At 40.1% G+C, this 26,834-nt stretch overlaps 1 protein-coding gene and 1 long non-coding RNA gene across 4 annotated transcripts in view; one reads left to right on the top strand and one right to left on the bottom strand.

Moving 5' to 3' along the window:
• Positions 1-8,272, bottom strand: part of LOC132537542 (uncharacterized) — a 32,365-nt gene extending 24,093 nt beyond the window's left edge. The window contains exon 1 of the long non-coding RNA XR_009549009.1: positions 7,908-8,272. This is a non-coding gene — a long non-coding RNA (uncharacterized LOC132537542). The remainder of the gene's footprint in view (positions 1-7,907) is intronic.
• Positions 1-26,834, top strand: part of RASGEF1B (RasGEF domain family member 1B) — a 200,574-nt gene that overhangs the window by 154,573 nt on the left and 19,167 nt on the right. The window contains exons 1-4 of one of the 3 annotated variants that reach the window (XM_007518498.3): positions 8,422-8,583; positions 20,753-20,935; positions 22,358-22,480; positions 23,175-23,312. In XM_007518498.3, coding sequence (XP_007518560.1) covers positions 20,759-20,935; positions 22,358-22,480; positions 23,175-23,312 — 438 coding nt within the window. In that variant the 5' untranslated portion in view covers positions 8,422-8,583; positions 20,753-20,758. Of the gene's footprint in view, positions 1-8,421; positions 8,584-20,752; positions 20,936-22,357; positions 22,481-23,174; positions 23,313-26,834 lie in introns of those variants that run through there. The other 2 variants (XM_060187929.1, XM_060187928.1) reach the window with 2 other exon arrangements.

Raw genomic sequence — 26,834 nt, 5'->3', positions numbered from 1 at the left:
TTTTTATTACGACCATTTTAAATGCTTATTAAATAAATTTCATTGTTGACTATAATTCATAAAGTTTGATTAATAGTTAGACTATAGTTACTTTAATAGTAAAATGACTGAAGAATTTAAGTATTTTACTACTTTGAGTATTAAGTTAGGTGAATGGTACTAACAATATTTAGAGAATTCTAATAAATGGCACTAGCAACATGCAAAGAATTCTTCTTTAAAATAATTTTATCAAGAAGTGTTTAGTAAAAAAAATCATCAATATTTAAAAGAAAATTGTACTGCTGTAATGTCCAGGTAACTTTATAGATTTCACCTCTGCAGGAGTAATTAGGAAGCAAAGTCATATAATGCTTGAAGTCTTGGGTTTATCACCCAAGCTCTTTGCTTTGTGTAACTTGACTATTTTTGGTTGACCTTAATAAAGGATCATGTAATCTCTCTTAAACTCAATTTGTTCATCTAAGAAATGCCTTGACTGGTGTCATGGAACTGGGGAAATATTAAAAGAGACAATCACTAAAAACTCTAGCAGTTCTAGGACTTTATTATTCATTTTCTCCTTCTCCTCACTCAGTGTTCTAGGACATATATTGGTAATTAGTCAGGACTGGGGGAATTCTTCAACAAATAATCAAACTTAACATTAGAGGACATAAGAAATTCAAACAGGAAAAATCTTTCCTTCATCCATTGTGAAATAAACTCATGCAGAAGAATTCAGACAAAATCACTACATATATATATATATATATATATATATATATATATATATATATATACTATATATATATATATCCAATCCAATATATTTATATTTACCATTCACTATCTTTTATGAAGCATATATAAATAAACTCATGTAATTTCTACTTAATTTCTACTTAAAATAGCAAAACATCTAATAAAAATGATGCATATTAAGACAGATATTTACTGGTCGATGAAGAGAAAAACAAGTCACTATGTATTACATAATTGATGATAATCAGACGTCTCATGACCTTAGGATCAAATCAAGTTTGTTTCTCTCTCCTTCCATTTCTCTCTCTCTCTCTCTCTCTCTCCCTCTCTGCCCCCTCCCTCCCTCCCTCAAGGGTTATAGCTGGGGTTCTATGCTGGCACTATGAAGTACTATGAATCTACTGCTCCTGGCTGCCATTTTTCCATTTTATCGGATAGGGCAGAAAGAAATTGAGAGAGGAAGGGAAGACAGAGAAAGATAGACACCTGTAGATCTACTTTGCCACTTGTGAAGCATCTTCCCTGCAGGTGGGGAGCCAGGGGCTCAAACCAGCTCCCTTGTGCTTGTCCTTGAGCTTAGTACTATGTATATTCAACCAGGTGCACCTCCACTGGGCTCCCTAGTTGTATTGCTCCTCTATAGCAATATCCTTTCTGAGTACTGTAAATAACCACTTTTTAAGTGTAAGTAGGAATTGGCAAATAAGTGAAATAGCAATGCTTATAAAAACAACTGTAGTATGTTATAGTGCACAAGGACCCAGGTTCAAGCCCGTGGTCCCCACCTTCAGGGGGGATGCTTCACAAGTGGCAAAGCAGGTCTGCAGGTGTCTCTCTGTCTCTCTCCCTCTCTATCTCCCCTTCCTCTCAATTTCTCTCTACCTTATCCAATAAAAATAATCGAAAGCTTAAAAAAAGGGGGGCTGGGTAGTGGTACACCTGGTTGAGTGCACATGTTACAATGCGCAGGGACCCAGGATCGAGTCCCCAGTCCCCACCTGCAGGAGGAAAGCTTCACAAGTGATGAAGCAGTGCTGCAGGTGTCTCTCTGTCTCTCTTTCTCTCTATCCCACCCTCCCCTCTCGATTTCTGGCTGTCTCTACCCAATAAATAAATAAATAGAGATAATAAAAAAAATTAATAAGAAAAACACCACAGTTGTGTATTTTCCTCCTAATGGCTACTATTTGCTATAAATGAGGATGTAGTAATTTTACAGTATCCTAGCACCCTTTGAAAACCTGCTTTCTCTACTATGGAGTTTTCCATGAAATTGTATTTGTGTGTGTGTGTGTGTGTGTGTGTGTGTGTGTGTGTGTGTGTGTGTGTGTGTGTGCCATTTTAAGATCTCAGAGCTGAATCAGTGATAGTGATAAGGGACTACATGGGTAAGCATAAGGAACAGCCCTGAATTTTTTTTAAGTTAACTCCATTCTATTTAGGGGTATCATAACACATTTAAATGAATGGCTCTCTATAATGTTTTATGTTCCCAGAAAAACAAGATACATGCCTTTTGCGATATCCATTGTTTCAGTTGAATGACACTCACTACATACTGCATACATATACAGTGCTCTCCCTGAATTAGGTAACTGATGTGAAAAGATATTATAAACTTTAAAAGGTGTTGGGGGTTACTACAAAAATAACCAGCCCAAGACTAGCCCTTTTGTTTCACTGCAGTAATTCCTTCTGAGTGGTACAGTTCATTTTATAGTTACAAAAGGATCACCCTGGGGACTCAGGATCACACTAGAAAAGGTTTCATGTTTCAGAAAACTATAACACACACACCCTTTATGCTTATGCTATAAAACTGTAAAGTGGTTCGATAGTAATCTAGATTGACCTATGGACAGAATTCCTTTAACTTAGGTAGAAGTAGGAGAGCAGCATGAAATCAAAACATACCAAACAGCGTCCTTCCCCATTTCGCTCTAGGCTCTAAGATAATAAGGAGAGGGAAGTTACAGGAAAAAAATATGTTAAAACACAAGGTATAACACATGGGTTCCTGTAAGAACTGGATCCAGTCTGATCCAGCTGACTTGAACAGCAACACCTCAGAGCAGAACCTCATCTCTCTCACATGGGAGAGAGAATTTCCAGAGAGAGAGAGAGCTCTAAGACATGAGTTCTGTGGCTCCAAAATGTCTTCATCTTGGCTTAGCCACACCACTATAGTATTTCCTCTTATTCTGTAAAATGTATGCGAGACCCTTTTGTTTTTCTTCTTCAAATTCATTTTCTTCAATTGTCAAATGGTTTTCTCAAAATTCTGTCTGATAAATCCTGTTTTTGCTTTATAAATTCCCCATAATCGTTTGTCAATATACAAAAGAATCAATGCACATTATAGGCTTTATCTTTCTTGGTTTTGGAAGGGAGAAGGAAAGCCTAGCTTGTGGTCTAGATTGACTGTTGATATGTAAGGTGGCCAGTGCCTCAAGTTTTTTTCTACTCATAAACTGGGCTAGGATTCTCTGTTGTTGGACTGCTTGTTTCTATATCCCAGAGAGACACTGATAAAATAAAGGAAAGAGAATATGTGGAAATATTATGTAGAGTTATTTGGCTCTTTCACAAGACCCTTTAAGATCCAGAGATAGGGAAGTCAATGTTGAAGATTGCTACCATTCCACTTTGGATATCAGTGTTTTTCTTTCTATGATTTGGAATCCATTCTTGTGTATTTTCCTCTTTTTAGTTCTACCTGGTGTCCTGGAATCTCATTCCTCCTTCACATGACAATTTTTAAATATGTGAAGACAGTTATGTTTTGTGAGATTTTATTTAATGTTCAAATGTTTTTATTAGTGTTTTACAAAATTATAAGATAACAGATAACACCTTTCCCACCACCAGAGTTCTGTGTTACCACCCACCCCATTAGATCTCCAAAGATCACAGATACAGGTTAACTGTTACATATGTATTTGCTCTTTGTTTTATGGCCCTGCCTTCTTTTCCTAAGTCATACCTACTACTTCTGAGTGTCCTTCTCCCCCCACCCTCACATTTTTTCCCCTCTTCTCTCTCTGTATCCTGATGTAATTGGAGTTCAGAGCCCTCTGATCATCTCCTAACGTTTACCGCTTTGGTAGTATGGATCAAAATTCTTTATGGGGTGCAGAAGGTGGTAGTTTTGGTTTCTGTAACTGCTTCTCTGCTGGATATGGGCATTGTCAGATTGATCCATACCCCCAGCCTGCTTCTGTCTTTCCGTAGGGAATGTTCAAATGTTTTAAGAAAATTATAACCCACACAAAAAAAGAAAATTATAACCCACAAATGATACTAAATTTATACCCATCAAATAATATATATTGCTTTATAATGAAAACAACCAATGTCTAGTTATATATACAAACAGTTACTAGTTTTAAAAACAGTGTCTTAATCATGTAAAATGAAACTAATTAATGGTAGCAGTTTTATTCAGACATTTCATAATTCTTACTGTAATTAAGTCCACTTAATGAGATGAGAAGATGAGAGGACTGAATTCAGAAAGATGATTTTAAATCATGCCTTCTTCATATAAATGATAAAAGTTTTGACAATCTATTTACTTTCATAAATCTCATCCCTTCATACTAGAAATGGAGATAATAGTATTATCTCTTACAGTTTCAATAAGAATTAAATATAATGTAAGTGAAAAGTCATACAAATATGATGAGATATTCACCAGGGGGGAAAAACATCAACATATATCAACAAAACAGGGATAGACAATCAAAATAAAAAGTTGGCAGGAGAATCATCATGAGATGGATTATAGCTCACAAGAACTTTTAGGCAAACGCACTCATGTACTCATTACTATTAAACATTACTATTGTTCATGAAAGGTGGATAAAAGAACTCACACTCACTAAGCAGACTGTGAAAGAGTACGTGCCTTTGGAATAGTGAAAATTGGAATTTTATATAGAAAATGAAAGAGGCTTCAGTGAAAGAGTGTTGGAATTGGGTCAGGCATTGATGATTGCTCTAATTTTGTGCTCCTGAGGTCTAAGAGAAAAGGAAAATTAATGTTGATTCCAAAACTCACCATGTAACAGAAATTCAACAAATGACTATCTTTATTACTCCAAGGATGTAGTCCTCAGTAGAGTTATATCTGCATCCCTTTTGACTGTTTCCATTGAGCTCACCAACCTTTACATCAGTAACAGTTGAGCCAATGAAGCTCAAAGACTGAGAAGAATAGAACTAGAAGAGTGACTATCCATTCACAGCAGATAATAATTGATAAGTGATAATAATAGCTATTACTTATTGAATGATTATTATATGCTGTGTATTAATCATGTTACCCAGCATAGGTTTTACTGAATAATTACTACATGTTAGACCCTTTTACAGACATGGGAAATAGAGCAGGAAATCAGTTACAGTGACAACAACAAACTCTACTCATAGGGAGTTTATAGTCCAGTAAGGGGAGTAAGGCAGTAAGTAATAAGTAAGATATACAGTATGTTAAATAATTTAAATCCTTTAGCGGAAACGGAAACAAGAAACAGAGAAGGATGGTGTGGAAAGGGGGTGATTAGAGTTTTCAATTAGGAGTGAGAGAAGGCTTCTCTATGGGACACTGTTCAGACTCTTTTCATGTTTTCTCAATGTTAATCTTCTCAATAGCCCCCCCAAGGAAGTTTTTTCCATAAACCATAGTTGCTGTTATTTTAAGATTAATTTATTAATGAGAGAGAGAGAAGATAGAACACAAAAACACTCTGGCATATGCTGAACTGGGAATCAAACTCATTATCTCATGCTTAAACCCAAAATTCTGACCCCTATGCTACTCCCAGGAGCTACTCTAAGGGTTAATAGAGAAAGGATTATAGCTTGGGCCACCTAGCTCTGAAGCTATCTCCTCTCATCTAAACAGCTGGGAAAACCATGGGGGCATTAGTCAAAATGAGGATCAGGATTGTGATTTGGTAAAATATTTAATCAGTAACTTCACAGATCCATTTTATATTTTGAATAACTAAAATAAATTTCTTTTATTTGGCTGTAGGAAAGCTTTGGAAAACTAAAGCTGGCTCAAATCTTCAGGACTGGTGAATGTATCCAAAGGTTACAAAGGGTAAATAATTTATTTTCATTAAAAAATCCTGGCTTAGTCTAAGCCTCTAAAATTATTTCTATAAGGACTAAGAACTTCAAGGTAGTAAATGACTTACCCAGTTTATGGGTTATCACAGAATCAAGGTGGGAAGCTAAACTTGAAAGGCAAACCATTCAGTAGAACTGCAACAGCCAGGATGGACTGTCTAAACTTTGATTCAGCAAGGTTGGTCCCCATCAAACTCTCTTGACTGTTTGGTTTCTTCTCAGGGGAGATCCATTTGCAGAAGAAGAAGTAGAAGTAGAAGTAGAGGTAAGGAAGTGAGAAGAGTACAGAAGAAGAAAGCAAAAGGAGGGGCAGAGAAAATAGCTCATCTGGTAGAGCATAGAAATGGTGTGCCTATGGTGATCTGGCTACTCTCCTGAGCAGTTCTCTATGTCATGTGAAATAAATAAAATCTTTAAAAATTAAAATGAGTTGGGGGTTGTGTGGTGGTACACCCAGTCAAGCGCACCCATTACCCTACTCAAAGACCCAGGCTTGAGCTCCTGCTCACCACCTGCAAGAGGAAAGTTTCACCAGGAGTGAAGAATGTCTGCAAGGTCGGTCTCTCTCTCTCTCTCTCTTTCTCCCCTCCCTTCTCAACTTCTGTCTGTTATATCAAATAAAATATAAGAGAAAGAAAGAATAAAAGGAAGAAAAGAAGGAAGAGAAAAAGAAAGAATGGAAGAGAGAGAGAAAGAAAAGAAGGAAGGATGGAGGGAGGTGGGGAGGGAGGGAGGGAAGGAAAAATAGCTGTCAGGAGCAGTGTATTCTTAGTGCTCTGCCACCATGTTGCAGTTACTACTATGCTGCCAACGTGACTTCCGTGGGCAGATGACCTCACCAGTGTGTCCTGGAAAGCCACCTCCTCAGAGCCCTCCCCACAGCCATGCTCCATAGAAATAGGCTGGGGGTATGGATTGGCCTGTCAACTCTCATGTCCAGTGGAGAAGCAATTACAGAAGCCAGATCTCCCCACTTCTGCACTCCATAAAGATCTTTGGTCCATATTCCTGAGGGGGTAAAGAAGAGGGAAGCTTCTAGTGGAGAGGATGGGATACAGAACTTTCTGGTGTTGGGAATTGTACCCCTTTTCCCCCCCTGCAATCTGGTTGATTATTATTAAATCACTAATAAAAAAAACATAGTGTTGTCAGCAAGCCCTGGTGATAACCCTCGTGGCAATAAAAAATGAAATAAATAATAATAATAAAATGAAACATTTTCAAAAAGAAAATGAAGACTGGATTAAGAATAGGCAAGTTGGGGTAGTCAAGATAGCTTGGTAACACACCCACTTTGTCATGCTGGACACAACCCCAAGTTCCAGCAAGGCCCCAGTGCACTGTGGGAAGCTTACGTACATTAGTGTCTTCAACTCTGTTTCTGTATCTGCTTATCTGAAAAAGTCTTGCTGAAAGAGGGAGGGAAGACGAAGCAAGGGCATAAGGGCTATACTATATACTATATTAGTAGTCCTAATATACTATATTAGTAGTCCTATATACTATATTAGTAGTCCTAATTACAGTTCTTTGAGGTTAGGTATGAAGTGTTATTTTAGATACTGAAAAAACTGGGGTTCAAAAGAGTGAATTTACTTATTCCTGGTCATATAGCAGGTAGCAAAACCTCCAAATGTCTTCAGTTGTTTTCTTTCCATTGTGTTTTTCTCCCTATTTGCCCCCCATCCTTTCTTCCCTCAGCCTTCTTTTATTTGCACAAGGTGAAGTGTTGGGGTTTTTTATTTTTTTCTCTATTTTTTTATCAAGTATCCAAGGTGGAATATGCGGTTACCATGACAATGCGGCCTTTCCCCTATGTGTGGCCTCCCTGCTTTGCTTCCAGAATCAAATTTCACAGCACCAGTTCCCTCCCTTTGTGGAACTTATAATGGCCGCAGCCTTTTTCATTTTGTTTGGCAAGGCCTTTTGCTTACTACTTCAGCTGCACTGAGCTGTAAGCTTCAGAATAGCAGGGCCCATATTCCTCTTACCCAAAGTGTGCCCCCCCCCCCCCGCCCGCGTCTTACACAATGCTTCGCAGTCGGGCCTTCAGTGGCCAGTGCTCCTGAGACTTCTTTCAGTTCTCTTCTGAAAGTTACAGGACAGTAACCTTTAACTCATAATGAAGTTACTAGAAACTGTATAACGAGTTGGGCTGGTATTTACAGGTAGTTGATAGGTAAACACACACAGAGCCACAGGCACTTGACTACACAAAACAGCCCGGGGCAGGTGCACTCAAGGAAGAAACGCTCTCAGCTGGAGCGAGTGGAACAAGAGCCCGTGAACCTGCTGCGCCGGGCAACAGAGCCTCCACTGCGTGGGCGGGCGGCTGGGCCGCAGAGCTGCGGGAGCAGGAGCTCCCCGGGACTCTCCAGCCCGGGGCGCTGATCTACTCCGTGATTGGTCCGCACCAGACACACGGGGCGGGGTTGGCGGCGTAGTGGGCGCGATGAAAAGTGATCTGTAGCGTGATTGGTCCGTACTACAAGGGCGGAGCTGGTGGTGGGCAGTGATCGGACCGGAGGGGGCGTGCGCGGTTGCCGCCGCCAGAGTTTCAGTATAAACAAGGCACAGGGCTGTAGAGCAGAGAGATAGATACCTTTACTTCTTTCCGCGCGCTTTCGCTCCCGGGGCTTCGGGCGCGCTTGGGGGGCGCACGGCAAACAGCTGGGAAGCCGAGGATTCGAGGTCTGTCTGCAGGTTGGTGGTTCTTTGATCATTTCAGGCACTCCGCCTCTATTTGTGCTCTCCCGGTATCCCGGGCTGTGCGCCTGGCGGCCGGGCTCCATTAGCCTTCGCAGGCGGCTGCGTCCCGGGGCGGTGCTCGCCAGTGCAGAGCGCTCCGCGTAGAGTTGGCCAGGGAGCGCGCCCTGGGCTGCACCCCCCAGTGGACCCGGGACAACAGGTGCGGACCGAGTCCCTGCAGCCCTAGAGTGGGCAGGGTTGGGGTTGGCTTTGCTCTTCCTGCAGCCAGGTCTTCTGTTTGGAAATTTGGTACAGGTTTAAGGATAAGTCTGAGTTCTAGTGGCGTTTACCTTTGCCACCCTTTCCTTACATAGCTGTCGGCTGCTTCCCACTTCTTGGCTAGTTTTCGTGTGTGTGTGTGTGTGTGTGTGTGTGTGTGTGTGTGTGTGTGTGTGTGTGTGTTGCGTAGTTGTTTGTGTTTGATGTCCTCGGCGTCATATCATTTGAAGTCTGATTGTCAGAGAAGGGACAAGGGGACATAGTCATGTGCTTACCAAAGAAGAGTTGACATTTTTCTTCCATCCCTTCGCTTACCTGGCAAACTTGGGATGAGCTGAGTCTCCAGGTTCGTACTCGAGCTCAGATGTGTCGCTTTGGGTCACCTGGCCAGGTGATGATCGCGTGAACTAGAGACCACAGAACCTTGCAGACAGCCAGGGAAGGCACCGCTTTCTATGCTGTGCGAATAATTCTAGTGATGTTCCAGAGAATAGGACTGGGAAGAGGTTGTGTGTGTGTGTGTGTGTGTGTGTGTGTGTGTGTGTGTGTGTGTGTGTGGTGTGTGTGTATGGTGTGTGTGTGTGGTGTGTGTGTCCGTCCCCGTTCGTCCACTGGAGTGTTGCTTCACTATGCACCAGCCGAATGTATGTAGCTGGCACTAGCCAGATAGCCTAGTTCTCTGATAGCACAGAGGGTGATGCATGGGAGCGACTTTCTTCTCTGATTGTAGATGTATGGGCCCTAGAGGAGGATGGATTTGGTGGGTGCAATGTGTACAGATAAGTACAGACACACATTTTGTGTATGTGTGTTTGGGCTGAGCACGTCTCCAAGGAGTCCTCCGTCAGCAGCTCTGAGTGACGCGGTCAGGGACTGCTGTGTGCAGATAGCTATATTTAGCTGGGGCTGATACCCAGTGGCCTGGGAGGGTCTCTGCGCCGTACATAAAGGGGAAGGAAGAGTCTGGGGACCGAGTGCTGCACTCTTGAATAATGTCTGGTACAGTCAGAATCAGATGGGGTGGATGATGATTCTTTCCTCTTGAAAACAGGAGCTGGAGCTTGACATGTGATGATTGTGTCTTAATTTAGAAGACAGGGTTGGACCATTGTGATAAGACTGCTCAGACACAAGGAGGCTGACAGTTAACCCGAGTATAGGTCTCATTTGGAGATTTGGGAGGAAAAGAAATGGCCCAGCAGACGGAGAATTAATTTCTAAAAAGCAATCAAAAGGAACAGTCTTGCCTGTTGAAATTCTCATTGCAGAAGAAAGCTTTAATGGTGACTTTAGGTGAGGAAGGAGAGTGAGTGAGTTAATGAGAACCTAGGGCACATGTGACAGAAATTAGGGTTGGTAAGCAGATATGACATACTGATATGTCCTTCAAACAGATTTCCTGGCTAGGAGAGCAGTTACTTATTAGCATGTTTCTTGTTGGTGTTCTTCCCCAGCATGCAACTCAATCCTTTGTTTTCCTAGAGGTGGCAACATCTCAGGGTACTAAGCACACTGTACTTTGCACTTGTCTAGTGGAGTGTTAAATTCCTGGAATTTATTTCTCCCAAGGGGCATTTTCAGATTTGCTCCATTTTATGTTCTGCCTCCCACATTTTGACATTTTATCCAATGCAACCATACCTGGTACCTGTAGCCATCCTTTCCTTTGGAACAGAGAATCACTGAAAGGCTTTGCCCCTTCCCTCCACTGAACTTCCAACCTAGTGTTTCCTTGAGTATATGTTCCTACATTTTCTAGGTATTTGTCATGACCATACATAGTATATTACTAACACTGCCTTCTTAACAATATTAAATTAATTAGTAACTAATAAGGACAATAGACTCAACAAAAACTACCCAGGACAAGGCTACATAGTAAGAATGCAGAAATGGAGAATCTGATGGGAGTCTGTGCTGGGCAAGAAGCCTGCCCTGACACAGTAAATGAGGGGCTTGACTTAATCAATCTGCAAAGGGGACCTGGAAGAAGGGCAGGCATCTGGATGGCCCCAAATAAAGTCTGTCCTTGGTTGGGAGAGGAGACTAGTGGGAGTAATCTTCCTTTCTTGAGAGAAGAATCTGGACTCTCCAAATTCTAATGCCACAAGTAATACATGGAAAAGCTGTGATAGCATTTTATAAGGTCTTGAAAGGGCAAACTGCACTGCTGCAAATACGACTCAAGGTCTGTGGGATTGGTGGTGGTGGTGGTGGCTGCATTCAGGTACTGCCTCTTTCCCGCCTCTTTCACTTTTCAAGGACTATTTTTTGTTTGTTTGTTTGCTTGTTTTCAACTAAGTCTACAGAAGGTAGAGCCCTTGGTTATCCTAAAATCACTGTTGCATCTCAGTACAGTAGATAGATTTCTGCTGAGGACAGAAGGACTAGGGTTTAGTCAATCTGGACTCCTAGTAAATCACTTACTTTCCCTCATACATACAATATTTGTAAATTTGTTGGTCTATTGAATAAGCTGATTTATGAGCCTTCTCCCCCCACCAGGTTCTCTGATAATTGATTTATATTGCAGTACCAGCATTCCATGCACTTGCACCTTGTGTTAGCTGTGGAAGGCGAAGGATTTGTAGCTAGATCTGCATCTACTTTCTGAGTGCATAGGAGTAAAGAGAGGGAAATAACACTTCCTTTTGTTAATGACAATTATGTAGGGGCTTAAGGTTTTCTTTCTTTCTCTCTTTTTTTTTTTTTTGGCCTATATCATTCTCTTACAAATGTATTGCAAAATATTAATTGCCAAAAAAATGAGTCAGAACAATTTTTGACCTTTTAATTAAATATTGCTACCTATGAAATATTTAGTTTCCCTTCTGACTCATCATTTGCCCCTAGGTTTATGTATTTACTGTTTCATCTCAGGGCATGTTTCTGGGAGTCATTCATTTATTCAGATTTTATTAGGAAGCTGTGGTATGAAATTAGTTTAACGAAGTACAGATTAGCTTGAAAATAAAGGAAAACTCTTTATTAACTGTCAGCATCTTTATTTAAATGGAGGGTAATTATGCTTTTTCAAGGACTTGTCGAAAAATAAAAGTGATCCCACTAAGCATAGTCCATAATAAAATGTAAAAGCAACTACCTTACCTGACTAAACATAAGGGTATTTTCATGTTAAGATCAATTTGGTTCAGAGATATAAACTCTTTTGATAAAGAATATACTACAACACTCTACAATTTGACCGGAGACTTATCACATATAAATGTTTATTTCTCTACTTATATCTGCTGTTCAAGATGTTATAGCCACATGAGGATATTTTAATTTAGGCTTAGTTAAATTAAGCAGCATTTAAAATTTAGTGTCTCAGTTGCACTTGCTACACGTTAAGCTAATGGCGCCTATATTTAGGCAGTGTGGAAAATGAGCATTTACAATATCTCAGAAAGTTCTTTTTGGCAACACTTAATTAAATAGTAAAGGTTTTTATTAACCAAGAGATCATTTTTGTTCCTTTGGGGGGAAAAATCATGTATTTATTACCATAGGTAGGCATCTAATGCGTAAGACCAATTAGTTTGTCAATGAGCAAATATTTTCTTCAATGCAATAGCATGAATAATGTCACTTTTCTTAATTCAGTAGTGCTGCAAGATCACAAGCACCAATTACTCTCTCTCTCTCTCTGTCTGTCTCTGTCTCTCTCTCTCTCTCTCAAGTTGTCCTTAGGATTTTTCTAAACCAGAACTATTAACTGTGGAAAAGCTCCAGCCTTTTCCAAAGAAGGGGTGTGGAGCCATCTACTGTTAAGATGAGGAACTGCATTGAAGTTATAGATGAACACAATAGTTCTCTTGGCATACATTTATCTCATAAAAAGATTTTCAGTGGTTCTCCAGGTTCACTTATAGTTTCCGTGTGCTAAAGTATCACTGTATATCTTAATAAACTGCTAACAAAATGTCCCCTAGACAAAATATGGCACATTTTTGTTTTGTTTTCCTTCTGAGGAAACCAAGGATAGTAACTATTTGAGTCAGAATCCCTTTCCTCCATCAATGAGTAATTAAGAGTTTTTAAAAGTGCAATCTAGGCTATATAAAGAAAAAAAGTAAAATTATTTTTTTGCATAATTAGGAAAGTAATACCACCATTTCATCATTTTGGCAAGAAATAAGACCCTTTTCTCTCAAAAATGCTGATTTTTTTTCTCCCATTGTCTGAGAAACTGGGCATTTGTGGCTCAGTTCCAAAGAATGTACTTATCTGGAAGTTACACTTTTTGTTCACATGCCAAAGGAGTGAGTGGATTTTGAGTTGTCTACACTGTATTGTTTGCACTCTCAACATATTGCCTCTTATTTCAAGAGGTTCCTAGAAGAAACAATTCTTACCATTTGTACTGTGTCCAGATTCTATTAGAATGCTTTGCATTTAGGACTTTCCCTGGCTTAAGATAAGAAATAAGAAGATAATCTTCAAAGTACTCCTGGTTTGGTAGTGCCAAGAACTTGACTTATGCCTTTCACTCCTGTACTCTGAATGTACTGATCAGTTTTGTATCCAGTGAGCTAGCATTGCCAAAAGTTGCTGAGACCACTTGAACCCCAGCTTGACTAGAGACAAAATATGTGTATTTGTTCTACCTCAGATCTCTGGAATCTCAAATGAGGCTGAGGAGACATTTCACCAAAGTGCAAAGTTCCTTTGGAATCTAGATTGGAATCGGAGAACCAGTAATTCCAGGATATTAGATGCAGCCTCTCCTCTCTAAGCAAATATGCTTTCAAAGTTCAGCTGTGATAGGGAGACCTTCCTGTAATTCAGTGCTTACCCCCCCCCCCAACACACACACTGCTGAAGCACAGGCCCAGTGTTTTACTAAAGATGAATAATGGTGACCAATGTAAAGACACCACTGTTAACTGTTAATGCTGTTAACGGTTCACCTGAGTACCATGTGGTGAAATAGGTATTGAAAAAGAAAAGTCTTTTCTCCAACACCTACCTTTTTGCTCTTACTCTTCCTGTGTGTAAGGGAAGTGCTGACCTGACATTCTGGCAGATATCTGCAGCACCTACAGCAGATGTTGAAGGATTGCTTTTGATTTCAGTCCTACACCCATCTTCTCCTCAGCCTCTTTTCCCATTTAAGTTGTTACCTGAAACCACCTTATCCTCGTGCAGCTGCCTCATCATAAATAATGTTGTGCATAAGCAGCTGCTAATTCAAACACAGTCTGCTGCTTAGAAAAAGGCAGCTTTTCATCTGGTGCTTTAGGTGGTTTGAAACCATTAGGCATGCCTTTCAAGCCCATTCATCCCTGAAATCACACAGGGCCGGTTTCCTTGCTTCTGGATCAATGTCAGGCTGAACTTTTTCAGAGCCCTTGGAAGACATGATATATATTTGTGACTGAACTAGCTGTCCCTGTAAAATAATCTGAATCTGTCAACCAACTTTTCAGCTTACCAAACTAATTTGAAGAAAGGGCGTTCATCTTATGTACCTGGGCTGGCGGTATCTTTTTCTTCACTGGGACAAGTTTTCCAGCAAAACTTGGAATCTGTATACTGAGTTGGTTGGCTCTATCCTTTCTTTGCACCTGTCACCTGTGCTCTCACAGCATCTTCTCCATTCCATAAAACCTCCTTTATTTAGGAGAAAAAAGAAGTTTCATTTTAAAATTTCCTCTAACTCTTGTCAATTGATAGTACTTGAATAAAATGTTTGTAAGGAGTCAGTATCAAATGTATTAGCACTCTTCAGAACCACTGTGTTTTCCTTTTGAGAAAGAGTTTATAAATGACAGCTAGGCTCAGTGCAGACCCACAAATATACTTGCTAACCCGAGGCCTGTGCTCTCTAAAAGTATAAAAACTCCTTGGTCTATTTCTTTGTGGTCAGAGTGGGGAGAGATTATGAACTCCTTAAAAAGCTAAGAACCACTGGTAATATAGAATATATACTGACTTTTCAAGGACTGGCTGACTGATGAAAGTTTGTAAGTGATACCAGTACTGATTTAAGAAAGGTAGCAGCTTTTTCAGGTCTCTTGTGTAAATACTCTTTTCCCGAGGAAATTAACTACTCTGAAATTTGCTTTCCCAGTAAGCTAATTCTAGTATTTAAAGCTGTAAAACACTCTTAATTTTAGAAAACAAAATGCCATTATTTCCTAAACAAGACTTTTTGGTTAGCAGATTGTCCGTCATACATAGGTATATTGGTGTATATAAGATTTGTGATACTAAAGGATGGCAGACAATAGAGTATCAGGTCTTGAGATTATGTTTAAAAACTGAGGGAGGTGGACTGGGAAGGAATGAAAATTAAGGGTATACAGTAAACCAGAGATAGAAAAATATGAAATAGTGATGACTCAAAGATAATGGTTGAGGATAAGAAATCAGGAGGTTGAGTGGTAGCCAGCTGGGTAAAACACTTATTTTCATGTATGAGGGCTAGGATTCAAACCTCCAGCCCCCACCTACAAGGAGGAAGCTTTATGAGCAGTGGAGCAGTGGAGCAGTGCTACAGGTGTCTCTCTCTTCTGTCTCTCTTTCTTTACCTCTTTTTGTTTCTCAGCATTTATAAAAAGGAAAGAAGAGAGGGAGGAAAGAAGGAAGGAAGGAAGGAAAGAAAAGAAGAAAAAGAAGGGAGAAAGGCTATTAGAAACTGTGTTGTATAGACATTAAGTTCCAGAAGTAATCTTGGTAGCAAGCGTAAGGAGAAGAAGTCAAAACTACTATGAGACATAGAAGTGAAAACTTTGGAATAAGAATATTCACACTTAGTTCATTCATTAGGAAAGTCCTCACCAAACATTACTAGAGTTAATCATTAACAAATGATGCTTATCTCATGGGGCTAAGCTCTTCTCTACATTCTTAACAGCCAACACTTGGATATTGCATTATTTTTACTAAACAAAAACTAATTCCAGAATCCAAGCAGGGAGAATTAGGGATCTGGGCATCAACAGAAGTTCTTGATGCAGGTAATAAGAGGAAAGATATGTGAGGGAGGAAAAAAAACCACTGCGTTTACCTGCTCATGTATTTCAAAATATGCCTCACAAAACAGTACATTCTGCGCCATTCTGCTGACCTTTTTTCCTTGCTTATCTTATGCATCATTTGCTCAAGGCAGTTGATCTTTCCAGAAAAAAAGTTGGACTGGCCACTTGCTAAGTGTCTAGAGACATGGAATGAGCAGTGTGACGCAGGAGCTTTATTTTGGTCATTTGTCTCATCATATATATATTTTTAATTGGGACTCTATAGAGAACACGTAAATGGTGATTGCATATCACTAATTCTAAGATGATACTTATTGTAAGATGATGCTCTGGTTTTTGATTTATTGCAAAAAGGGGGGGAGTGTTAAATGTTTTCTTCTTTCTTTTTTTTTTTTTCCCTCCAGGGTTATTGCTGAGGCTCAGAGTCTGCACTATGAATCCACTCCTCCTGGAGGCTATTTTTCCCATTTTGTTGCCCTTGTTCTGCTTATTGTTGTTATTGTTGTCATAGCTGTTGTTGTTGTTGGATAGGACAGAGAGAAATTGAGAGAGGAGGGGAAGACAGAGAGGGGGAGAGAAAGACAAACACCTGCAGACCTGCTTCACCACTTGTGAAGCGACTCCCCTGCAGGTGGGGAGCCGGGGGCTCCAATCGGGATCTTTAAGGTCCTTGCGCTTTGTGCCACGTGCACTTAACCTTCTGTGCTACCACCCAGCTCCCTTCTTATTTCTTAACTCTGTATCCCAGCTTCAAAGATTCTAAGTTATAAATAAATGTCAGTCAGAATCTCAGAAACCTGTCTCTGCATGGGGGCACATATATGTGAGATGCTCAAATACTGTGGTTGGGTTGATTGTAGTTTTTGAAAGATGTATTTATTAATTAATGAGAGTGTAAGACAAAGAGAGAGCTCGAACATCACTCTGGCACAAACGATGACAGGAGCTGAATGTAGGATCTCATGCCTAAGATTGTCCAGTGCTTTACTCACTGTGCCATCTCCCAGACCCTGATAATATTGCATTTTAATAAGATTAATTACTGTTATTAACACATCTTTGGGGCTTGTAGTTTGGGGCAAACTGATAGGCTTTAGTTTTGTGGTTCAGCATTGAAAGTTGAAAGAAGACCATCTGCTGTCCAGCACAATATAGAATAATAAATTCTGAGCCTGGACTCTGAAGACATAGGTATGAACCCCTGCCTTGCCCATCCCTGATAGTCAGTGTATGACTGCAGGTGAGTTATTATAGTTTTCCTGCACTTGAACTTTTCCTGCAGCCAAATCAAAGTGGTAGCCAACTAGAGTGGTAAGAAAATTGAAAAAGACCTTTGTAGGCAGTAGACTTTCCAGAAACAGACCTACAGTCAACCTCCTGTGAGCCTTTACTAAATGCCTCCTAGGCTCCTCTTGTCTTGGCTCCTCTTGGCTGAGGGAGAGAGCATGAAGGGGATTACAGAAAAATGAAGACTGCGGGTGGGTGGGGTCATCTTTTCCTGCTTGGAGCCTCATAGTGAAATAATGTGTAGCCTAGGAAGGGAGACGGGCTCAAAAGAGGCTGCCTGAGGGATATGGCAAGGCAGAAAGATGTGAGAGCATTGCACTTAAATGGAGGGGGTGGCACACTTTGTGTTTCTAGAATCTCAGCTTTGGTTGTTGCTGTGTACACATTCTACAATCAAGGTGGTTCTTGGGAAAGTCAAGTCAGCTGGTTGGCAGTGGCACTTTGGGCTAATGAGAAGGCAGAAAACTTATGCCACACTCATCTTGTGTGTTATTTTCTGTATAATAAGATATAATCTCAGTGAATTTAACTGATTTCCACTGCAACTTAGTCTTTTCTTTTGAGGCTGGGGTGGGGTGGGGGGGATGAGAGAGTCCTAAGTGTTGGCATTTGGTAACTTCTTAAAGATCTGCTGAATGGTGTATTTCCAAGGATGTTACCTATGCCTCTTACAAATAGTACCTTGTGAAGAATTTTGTTATATGTAGAATGGATAGTTGTTGTATAATTTAGAATTTCAGGAGGGCTGAGAATATATGGGTGAAAAATTCTAGCTGAGAAGAGGGCTAGGGCAAAAATGACTTTTTAAAAGTTTATGTCACTATTTAGTGCTAGATTAGAATTTACTTAATTAGTCCAGGTCCACTTTGTGGGTATAAGTATGAAGTAAAAATGCATGCTGGATTTTGACACTGACTTAGAAGAAATCTCTGAGTGACCTCTGATCCTTTCCTGGGCTAACTGCTTGCTGTTAACAAGTCAAAGGGTTCATTGTTCAGGGAGGTCCAGATATTCATTGGTACTGTGGCCACATGAGTGTGTGTGAACTGGGGCTGGGCAGTAGTGTACCTGGTTAACTGCACATAGTATGAGTGTCTCTCTCTCTCTCTCTTTATCTCTCTCTGTGTGTGTGTGTGTGTGTGTGTGTGTGTGTGTGTGTGTGTGTGTGTGTGTACGTAGGCTTGGGCACTTCCCTTCCCAGGATTTCAGTTTGTACCTCTAGAGGAGGAAGTTGGACCAGAGTGTGCTGTGCAGGGGCCCTGGATCCTTCCATGGCATTGATAGCTAATCACTTGGCATATATCTTCTACCAAGTTAACAGTCTTGAAGTCCTTCTCACTCATCATCAGTGAGAACCACTTCTAACTGGTTGCAGTTGGAAAGTTAAAGGAAATCTATTTTCCAATATGGATCAGAATATTTTTATGATCTTATTATTCCTTTGAACATTTTCTGATTAAATTAAATACCTAGAGCCTGGCCAACCATCTCCCAAAGCTCTTTATTAAAACTGCTCATTTTAGTAAAAGCAAGTGGAGAAATTGAGGGAAATCTCTTTGAGAAAAGACATTTAAAACAAAACAAAACTTCAACCCCAAGTGCATGATAATTCATTCCCCTACATATGAAAAGCTCTGTGGTTAGAACCATCTTATGCATTTATAATCCAGAGGCAGCTGCCAGATCCAGACATAACTCTTAGGGAGCCAGGAGGTGGCTTACCTGGTAGAGCACACATTTTACCATAGGCACCTGGGAGCATTTGCACAGAGCATCGTCATGAGTAATGGAACAGAGATATGGTGTCTTCATCTCTCTGTTTCTCCCTGTCTATCATGCTCTACAAATATAAATCAAAATAAAATATCCTCCAGCAGTGGTGGAATCACCCAGGCATTGGTCCCCAGTGATAACCCTGGTAGGAGAAAAAGGAAGTAACTGTTAGATGTTTCTCATCTCAGATCCAAGTTTCCAGTTTAAGGCTATTCAGGGCAGTGACATGTTTTTCCCCCTCTCCCTGAAAGCCCATTGGCAAAGATTGTGCTCCTAGAAAACTGGCAGTTGAAGGAAGACAAAAGTTGCTTTTGTCCATGGCCTTATAAAATGTCAACACTGAGTTATTTATTTAACAGTGAGTCCTACATGTGAGGTCTTACCAGCGAAGTGTGGAGTCTCTCTGTTAACATTTACATTCCAGAGTTCCTGAGCCCCTGGCCATCAGGACCAAGCACAGCAGTGATGACCCTGGTGGTGACACATTATTACCCTGATAGAATGATTCTTCCTGCCACCCAGGCTCTTTCCTGGCTTCTTCCACCTCCCCTCCCCCACCCCCCACTCCCAGCTGTGGTTTGTGGTCAGGATAGAGTACAAAGAGCTGAAACTTGTATTTTTACCCTTTTATATAATAATCTTTTTTAAAATTTACTTGTTCCACAAGAAAGAATGAGTGACAATCTGAGCATCAATCTGAATATATGGTGGCAGGGATCAAGTTTGGGACATCACACATGCAAATTTTGAGTTCTGCCATTGAACCACTCTTCTGGTGGCCCTTTCCTTTCCTTTCCTTTCCTTTCCTTTCCTTTCCTTTCCTTTCCTTTCCTTTCCTTTCTATTCCTTTCCTTTCTTTTCTCCTTTCCTTTATTTTCTTTTCCTTTCTTTTATATGCGTCTTTCCATATTTGCTGTTTTCACCTACCAGGCTGACCCAGTAATAGGCCCTTGGAGTTTGGCTTGGTTTCCCGGCATTATTTGTCCTCACAAACCCTTCTTTTGGGCCCTTCTTGAAGGCCTCCATTGTTCAAACCTGTGGCCAGAAAGTGGGAGCCTGTTCTGAGACCCACATCAGAACTTGCTAACCTTTTGCTTCTATTGAGTATTGAGTCAAGGGCTTTGTGAGCAGCAAAGCACACAGATGGAAAAGGCCCCTCAAAACGCTCCTTCCTGCCCACATCTGGTGCCTTCTCAACCTGCTATTTACTGAGAACTGAGGCTTTACAGAACCCCCAGCCCAAAAAGAATTTGACACAAAGAGGACAAAATTCCAGCTTTCCAGCTTCCAGTGAAAACTGAGAAAGCCGCAGTTTACTAAGACACACACACACACACATTAAAGTCTTTCATTCTAGATCTCCTTTACTGTCTGATTCTTGCAACTTCCAATTTTAATTATTTCCTAATAAGCCCACAGATTGTTGGCTATTTTTTAGGTGTCAGGTAATTCTTCTTAGCAACTTTGAAGACATGCACATTTTCACCTGGGGGTTAATACCTGACTGACCTGGAGAAAGATACTCAAGACTCAATTTCCCTCCCCCACTTCACAAGCAAATGTGAAGGAGTTGATAACCTAGATGTAGCAACCAGGGACTTCAAATTCAGGTTGGATCCTTTAATCCAAGTATTTAATAATAGTCTGAGTGAATGGCACTGGTCCTCAAACATATGCACACATGTGTGACTCAGTCAGCAATCTGGTTCTCGGTGGATTCAGATGAATCAGAAACAAATTTAATTTGTAAGTTGCCCATTCTTCATCACTGTGAAAGTGTGGTCCCTGTTAAACCTTACCCTTATTGGACTTGCAGGTTGCTGACACACTATGTTTTTGTCTTTTTAAATCCACTTTAGGAAAGCATGCCTCAGACACCTCCTTTCTCAGCCATGTTTGACAGCAGTGGCTACAACAGGAACCTCTACCAGTCTGCAGAGGACAGCTGTGGAGGCTTGTATTACCATGACAATAACCTCCTCTCAGGATCCCTGGAGGCGCTAATCCAGCACTTGGTTCCCAATGTGGATTACTACCCAGATGTAGGTATTGCTGTTCTGAAACACAATTTTGGCACTCAGCAAAAATGGCCATGTGGTACCCTAGATACTACAGAATCACCTGGGGATTGCTAAGAACTTTTCTATTAAGAAACCACATGTCGATTTCTAAGTGTTCCAAGATAACATTGAGCTTAGAATGTTTCTGATTTGGGTTGCTATCTGCATATAAATCTCATTTCAGGTAGATTCCACATGGTAAAACAAAGTGGGTATATATATATATATTTTTTTTTTCTAGGGAATTTATGTGCATTTTTTTTTCAATCCTGACAACACTTCAAGAGACCAGAGAGGAAGAAACTAGAGACTAAGTATTGTGTCTTTTGCATGTGATCTCATGGCCATTGTCTATAATTAGATCTCAGCTCTGGTTCTCTAAGCAAGTGAATTTCTCCTCCACTTGCGCTACAACTCCCTTGGTTGTTAAGGTTATGAAGAAGCTAGTTATTGATAGATGTTTCATGAAGATTTCTAGACACTACATTCTTGTTTTTATAAATGCAATGATGACCTTGGTATGTAAAGGCTATTCTGTGCTTGCCACTGTCATTCACCATCATGCTTCTTGCCAAGCTATCTCTCTGTGTATGATTTGTTTCATAGCATTTTCAAATATGTTGCCACACAGAGGAAACTTGTAACTGAAAATAAAAGGAACCCCTTGTTCAACTGTGTTTAAGTGTTTATGAGCTAGGAAAGCCCCCTCAGGGATGGGGGTTGCTAAACCCATTGGGGTTTTTCTTTCATTGGGAGTCTGAAACTATTATAACAAATAAGCATGGCTTTACTACTGAAGCATGGCTTTATTATCGGGTTCTTGAAGACACTGTGGTTAAAGAAAAGTCTGTAGTGTGAGATTGTGTTTAACACAGTTGCTTTTGAGCAAGTAAACAGATTACTTGAAAGACTGCCTTTGAATATTCTGACACAAGCACACAAACATTCCTGTGAGCCACAGTGGATATACTCTTGAGCTGATGTGGGCTGGGGGGGGGGAGGGGTTATATGATTTCCACTGAGTTACCATAATGCATGGATTATAGAGCATGATTCTGTGTGGATAGAAGAAGTTAGATGTCTCTCTCTGGATTGAATCTCGTTCTTTACTAGAGCGAGTGATTACCTTAGCATCATCATTCCTAGAGGATAGGTGTGAAATTGTGCTGTGTATCAGGTGCTAAAATTATCATGTACTCCTGATATTTTGAATGTTTCTTAAAGGAAAAGATAACATCCGAATATAAAGGAGAATTATATTTTGCAGTGTTTTGCTACTAATTAGCATTACTTCTGAAATCACAGCATATTAACTTTGACTGAGTGAGTGTCTTAAATGTACTATATGGCAGCAACCTTGTATTTCAGAGAGAATGTAACTATAAGGGCTTTCTTTTCCCACAGAGAACATACATATTTACCTTTCTGCTCAGTTCTCGGTTATTTATGCATCCATATGAACTAATGGCCAAAGTCTGCCACTTATGTGTTGAACACCAGAGACTAAGTGATCCAAACAGTGACAAGGTAAAGATTTTTTTTCCTGTTATGTTTGGTGACTCTATGACTTAAGTGTGTAAAGTTGGTTTCCTTGAGTAACCCTCGCTTATCCCCAGCTGAGGTGTAGAAATGGTCCCATGGGTATACAGAGGGAACTGGGCATGGTATAAAGAGTAACCTGTAAATCTAATGCAATGGAGGCCAGCAAAATAGCTCACTAGGATAGTGTGTTGCTTTGCCATGTGCACAACCAAGGTTCAAGCTCCACCCCTCTGGCATTGAAGAAAATTTCAGTGCTATGGTCTCTTTTACACTCTCTGTCTCTATCCTAAAGATAAATAAATTAAAAAAAATAAAACTAGGGTGGGGGTAGATAGCATAATGGTTATGCAAAGAGACTCTTGCGCCTGATGCTTCAAAGTCCCAGGTTCAATCCCTGCACTACCATAAGCCAGAGCTGAGCAGTGCTCTGGTAAAAAAATGAATGAATGAATGAATGTGAATGAATGAATGAATGAATCTAATGTGCATGGGAGTTCCTTTTGATCCTGGTTTAAGTTGATTGCACTTGGCATTGATGTAGAAAAGAAGGACTAGAGCTGCTTCTTCAAGACCAAAGACTGCACTTAGGAGTTTATCTGTGATGCTGGTGGTGATTATTTCTTTGCTGTAGTCCATTGTGAATCAGTATCACTAAATTAGATTTCCTTTTTCTCTCCAGAACCAGATAAGAAAAATTGCACCCAAAATTCTTCAGCTCCTAACAGAATGGACTGAGACATTTCCTTATGATTTTCGGGATGAAAGAATGATGAGAAACCTTAAAGATATGGCTCACCGAATAGCCAGTGGTGAGGAGGTGGGTAACACTCGGTTAGCACAAGATGTAGCCTTTGTGGGGAACAGTGCTAAATTCTGCATCATGCTCTCTGATGCTGCCTTTCTGCCTTGCCTTTGCTAGGTCTACTGGGTATATTGGTCTGTTTGGTATGTCAAATAGGGATGATTAGATAATCCCACTTGAAAGGAATACGATCAACAACAGTTTTATGTGATTAAGTTGGGGATATGCTCATGCCAATTCATGTGCAGGATTCATGTTGCAACTTTGAGCTGCAATTAAACCTTTCTTAGTTCCAAAAAGGGTTGACATAGTTGCATAATAAGTATCATATTAATATAAATAAATACTAATGGGATGGGACCAGGAGGTGGCGCACCTGGTTAAATACACAAATTGTAGCACATTGACTCAGGTTCAAGCCCCTGGTCCCTGCAGGGCTACAAGTCTCTCTTTTTCTCTCTTCCCCATCCTATCTCAATTTCTCTCAGTATCTATCCAATAATAAATAAATATTTTAAAAAGAAATCAAACTGACTTTAAAAAAAAAGCATGAGCTCTACTAAACATTACTTAAAAAAACCACTAATGAGTATAAAATAAAAACATTCTAATATGTTGTCAACTAGTGTGTAGTATATGATACATAGAAATATGCAGTCTAGACTGTAGATTGGTGAAAATAAATGTGCTAATGTTGAAAACCAGTACAGTAAGCCAGACTTGCCATGATTTAAGTATAAGTTCCAGGTAAAGGGACAGTGCAGTGGGTGCTGTCATTTTCACTGTCCGAAGAGAGAAAGCAACTAATTCTTTAGGGCATTAAGTTAAATAAAAAATGTTGGAAGCTATCTTAAAGGCACTTTGTATGGGGGACTTAGGAATTTCTCTGAATAATTTGTATGATGTGTATAATGATAGATATAAAAGCTGAGGTCACAAGAGCAGTGTGTAAATCAGCAAAGGCAATCTTTGGGATGAAAATGACAAAGCAAAAATGATCCTACTCTCTTGGTTCCTGGAAGTTGAGTCAAGGCTAACACTTAAAGTAGGAGGTGGAAGTTAAGGCTCTTCAGATAATCTTTCATAAATACTACTTTTCTCAATTGAGCCTTTGATAAGAGCTAACTAACTGACAAATTCAAGGTTCTCTTTTTTGAAACAGGCCCAGAGGGCTGATGCTCTGTGTTGAAACTTGTTGGGGATGATTTCTTTGTAGTTTCCGTGTTGTTGGGAAGCTCCTGCTCCTGGCCAAGTTGCTTAGGCAGAGATACAGTGCTTTCACCTAGGAAAAGAGGGACAAAGCACATAGTAGTGGCAGCAAGATCTTGTGATATGTTTAATCTGTCTGAAAATGCATATTGCCATTATGAATAGCCTTTCTGGAAAACTCATTCTTTCAGTAATGATGTCCAAACATTATGTAACAAGATAGCCTGCCTAGTCTGTCTATTTCTGGTTAATACAGTTACATACCATCTCCCTAACTTAAAAACAAAAATCAGACTACAATTATATCTGACCCAACTTCTCACAACAACTCCTATGTTAAATAGAACTTCTTTTTTTAATTGTCACCAAGATTATTGCTGGAGCGCAGTGCTGGCACTGTGAATCTACTGCTCCTGGTGGCCATTTTTCCTTTTATTTATTTATTTATTTATTTATTTATTTATTTATTTATTTATTACACTCTCTTTTAATTTGATAGCCAGAGAGTAATGGAGAGGGAAGCGGGGAGGGGGCAAGGAGAAGGGAGAGAGGGAGGGAGGGGGAGAGAGAGAGAGAGATGGAGAGAAACAGACTCCTGGGGACCTGCTTCACCATTCATGAAGTGTCCCTCCTATAGGTGGAGAGCAGGGGCTCAAACCTGGGTCCTTGTGCATAGTAATATGTGCACTTAATCTGGTGCACCACCACATGGCCCCTTAGAAATCTTGATTTACCTTGAGAGTCTTAGATAGTGTTGAGTATGAAAAGAGATAAAGAGGTAAGACTAATCAAGAATTGATTCACTGAGGCTTTGAATAGAGAAGAGAAGTTATCTACCTTGGTCAGGTTGAATATTATGATGAGGTGTTTCTTCAGCTGGTTCACACTTGCCAGATGGTTGATCTGAGTGTGCTTTGACAAGATCTCTAAATCCTCTGTTTTTTCTTTACTTCCATATATCATCAAGATAACTTCGCTATATTAATTGCCCTTCCAGCTCTTTGCTGGCAGGCTCGTGTTCTGTCAAATGCTTGCATACTCCTTAGAGACCTTTCCTCACCATTCCAACCTCTATCCTCCCCACAACTTGGCTTTCACCACAACTTCCTTCAAAGCACTCTGATTAGTAATTGCTTGCTTTATGTTATTCTTATTTTTCCAGTAGAGTCCATGCTGTGTCCCTTTGCTTACTGCACCAGTCTTCATTTCTAGATGACTGGATCTTATTGATTAGACATTGAGTAGTATTTGAATGAATGAATGAACTAACCAATTACAGGAATGGGGGAAAATATTTCCACTGAAAAGCAATTTACCTCCATAGGAAGTAGTGTGGGCTTTGGTCAGGACTTGTTACCTCTTGCCTAAAGCTATAGGGATTTTTTTTTTTTTGGCAGTCAATGAATCCAGGTGTGCACTATATATATAATTTATCTGGGTTCTTTTGAATCTGCTAGGATGGTTCCACATAATTTGGCTTTGTATATTTCCCCCTCTGGGGATTTGCCCCTACAATGTGGTTTATTAGGACTCACTTGTAACAGACATGAAACAGAATAATGATTGAATTACATGGCAAAAATTACTATATTGGGTAGAAGGCAATTTTCTCTTCCTTAAGGGGCTGGTCTTTATAATAAGAACTTCTATTTTGGGGGAGTCAGGTGGTAGTGCAGCAAGTCAAGCGCACATGGTGCAAAGCACAAGGACTGATGTAAGGATCCCAGTTCGAGCCCCTGGCTCCCCACCTGCAGGGGAGTCACTTCACAGGCGGTAAAGCAGGTCTGCAAGTGTCTGACTTTCTCTGGCCCTCCTTTCTCCATTTCTCTCTGTCCTATCCAACAACAACGACATCAATTAACAACAACAAAAATAACTACAACAACAATAAAACAACAAGGGCAACAAAAGGGAATAAATAAATATTTTAAAAAAGAATTTCTATTTTTATTTGCCAGGTAATTACTGACACTGGCATTTGAAGTTATTAAAAGAGGACTTAAGTACATATTTAGCAGTGCATGACTCAGTGAGGAAGTATGCTTAGTAACACAAGACTTGACTTCTCAAATGGAATCAGTACAACAGAAAACCCTTAAGAGGTTTCACATACATATTCTTTCTTTCTCCCTCTTCCTCTCTTCCCCTTTACACACACAAGTTCCCTTAGCTTTTACCCTATTGTGCATGTTTTTCCCTTACATTTTGCTGTAGCTTTTTGCTCACTACCCAGATCATTAGCTGTACCTTCTTTATTTTTCTCTTTTTAATTGTTCTTATATTTGATAGGACAGAGAGAAATTGAGAGGGGGAGAAGGAAGAAGTAGA

This window comes from Erinaceus europaeus, chromosome 3 (assembly GCF_950295315.1).
Source record: "Erinaceus europaeus chromosome 3, mEriEur2.1, whole genome shotgun sequence".
In the NCBI taxonomy this organism is placed as follows: domain Eukaryota; kingdom Metazoa; phylum Chordata; class Mammalia; order Eulipotyphla; family Erinaceidae; genus Erinaceus; species Erinaceus europaeus.
The sequence above is the reverse complement of the archived record's forward strand: the minus strand, read 5'-3'. Positions and strand labels throughout refer to the sequence as shown.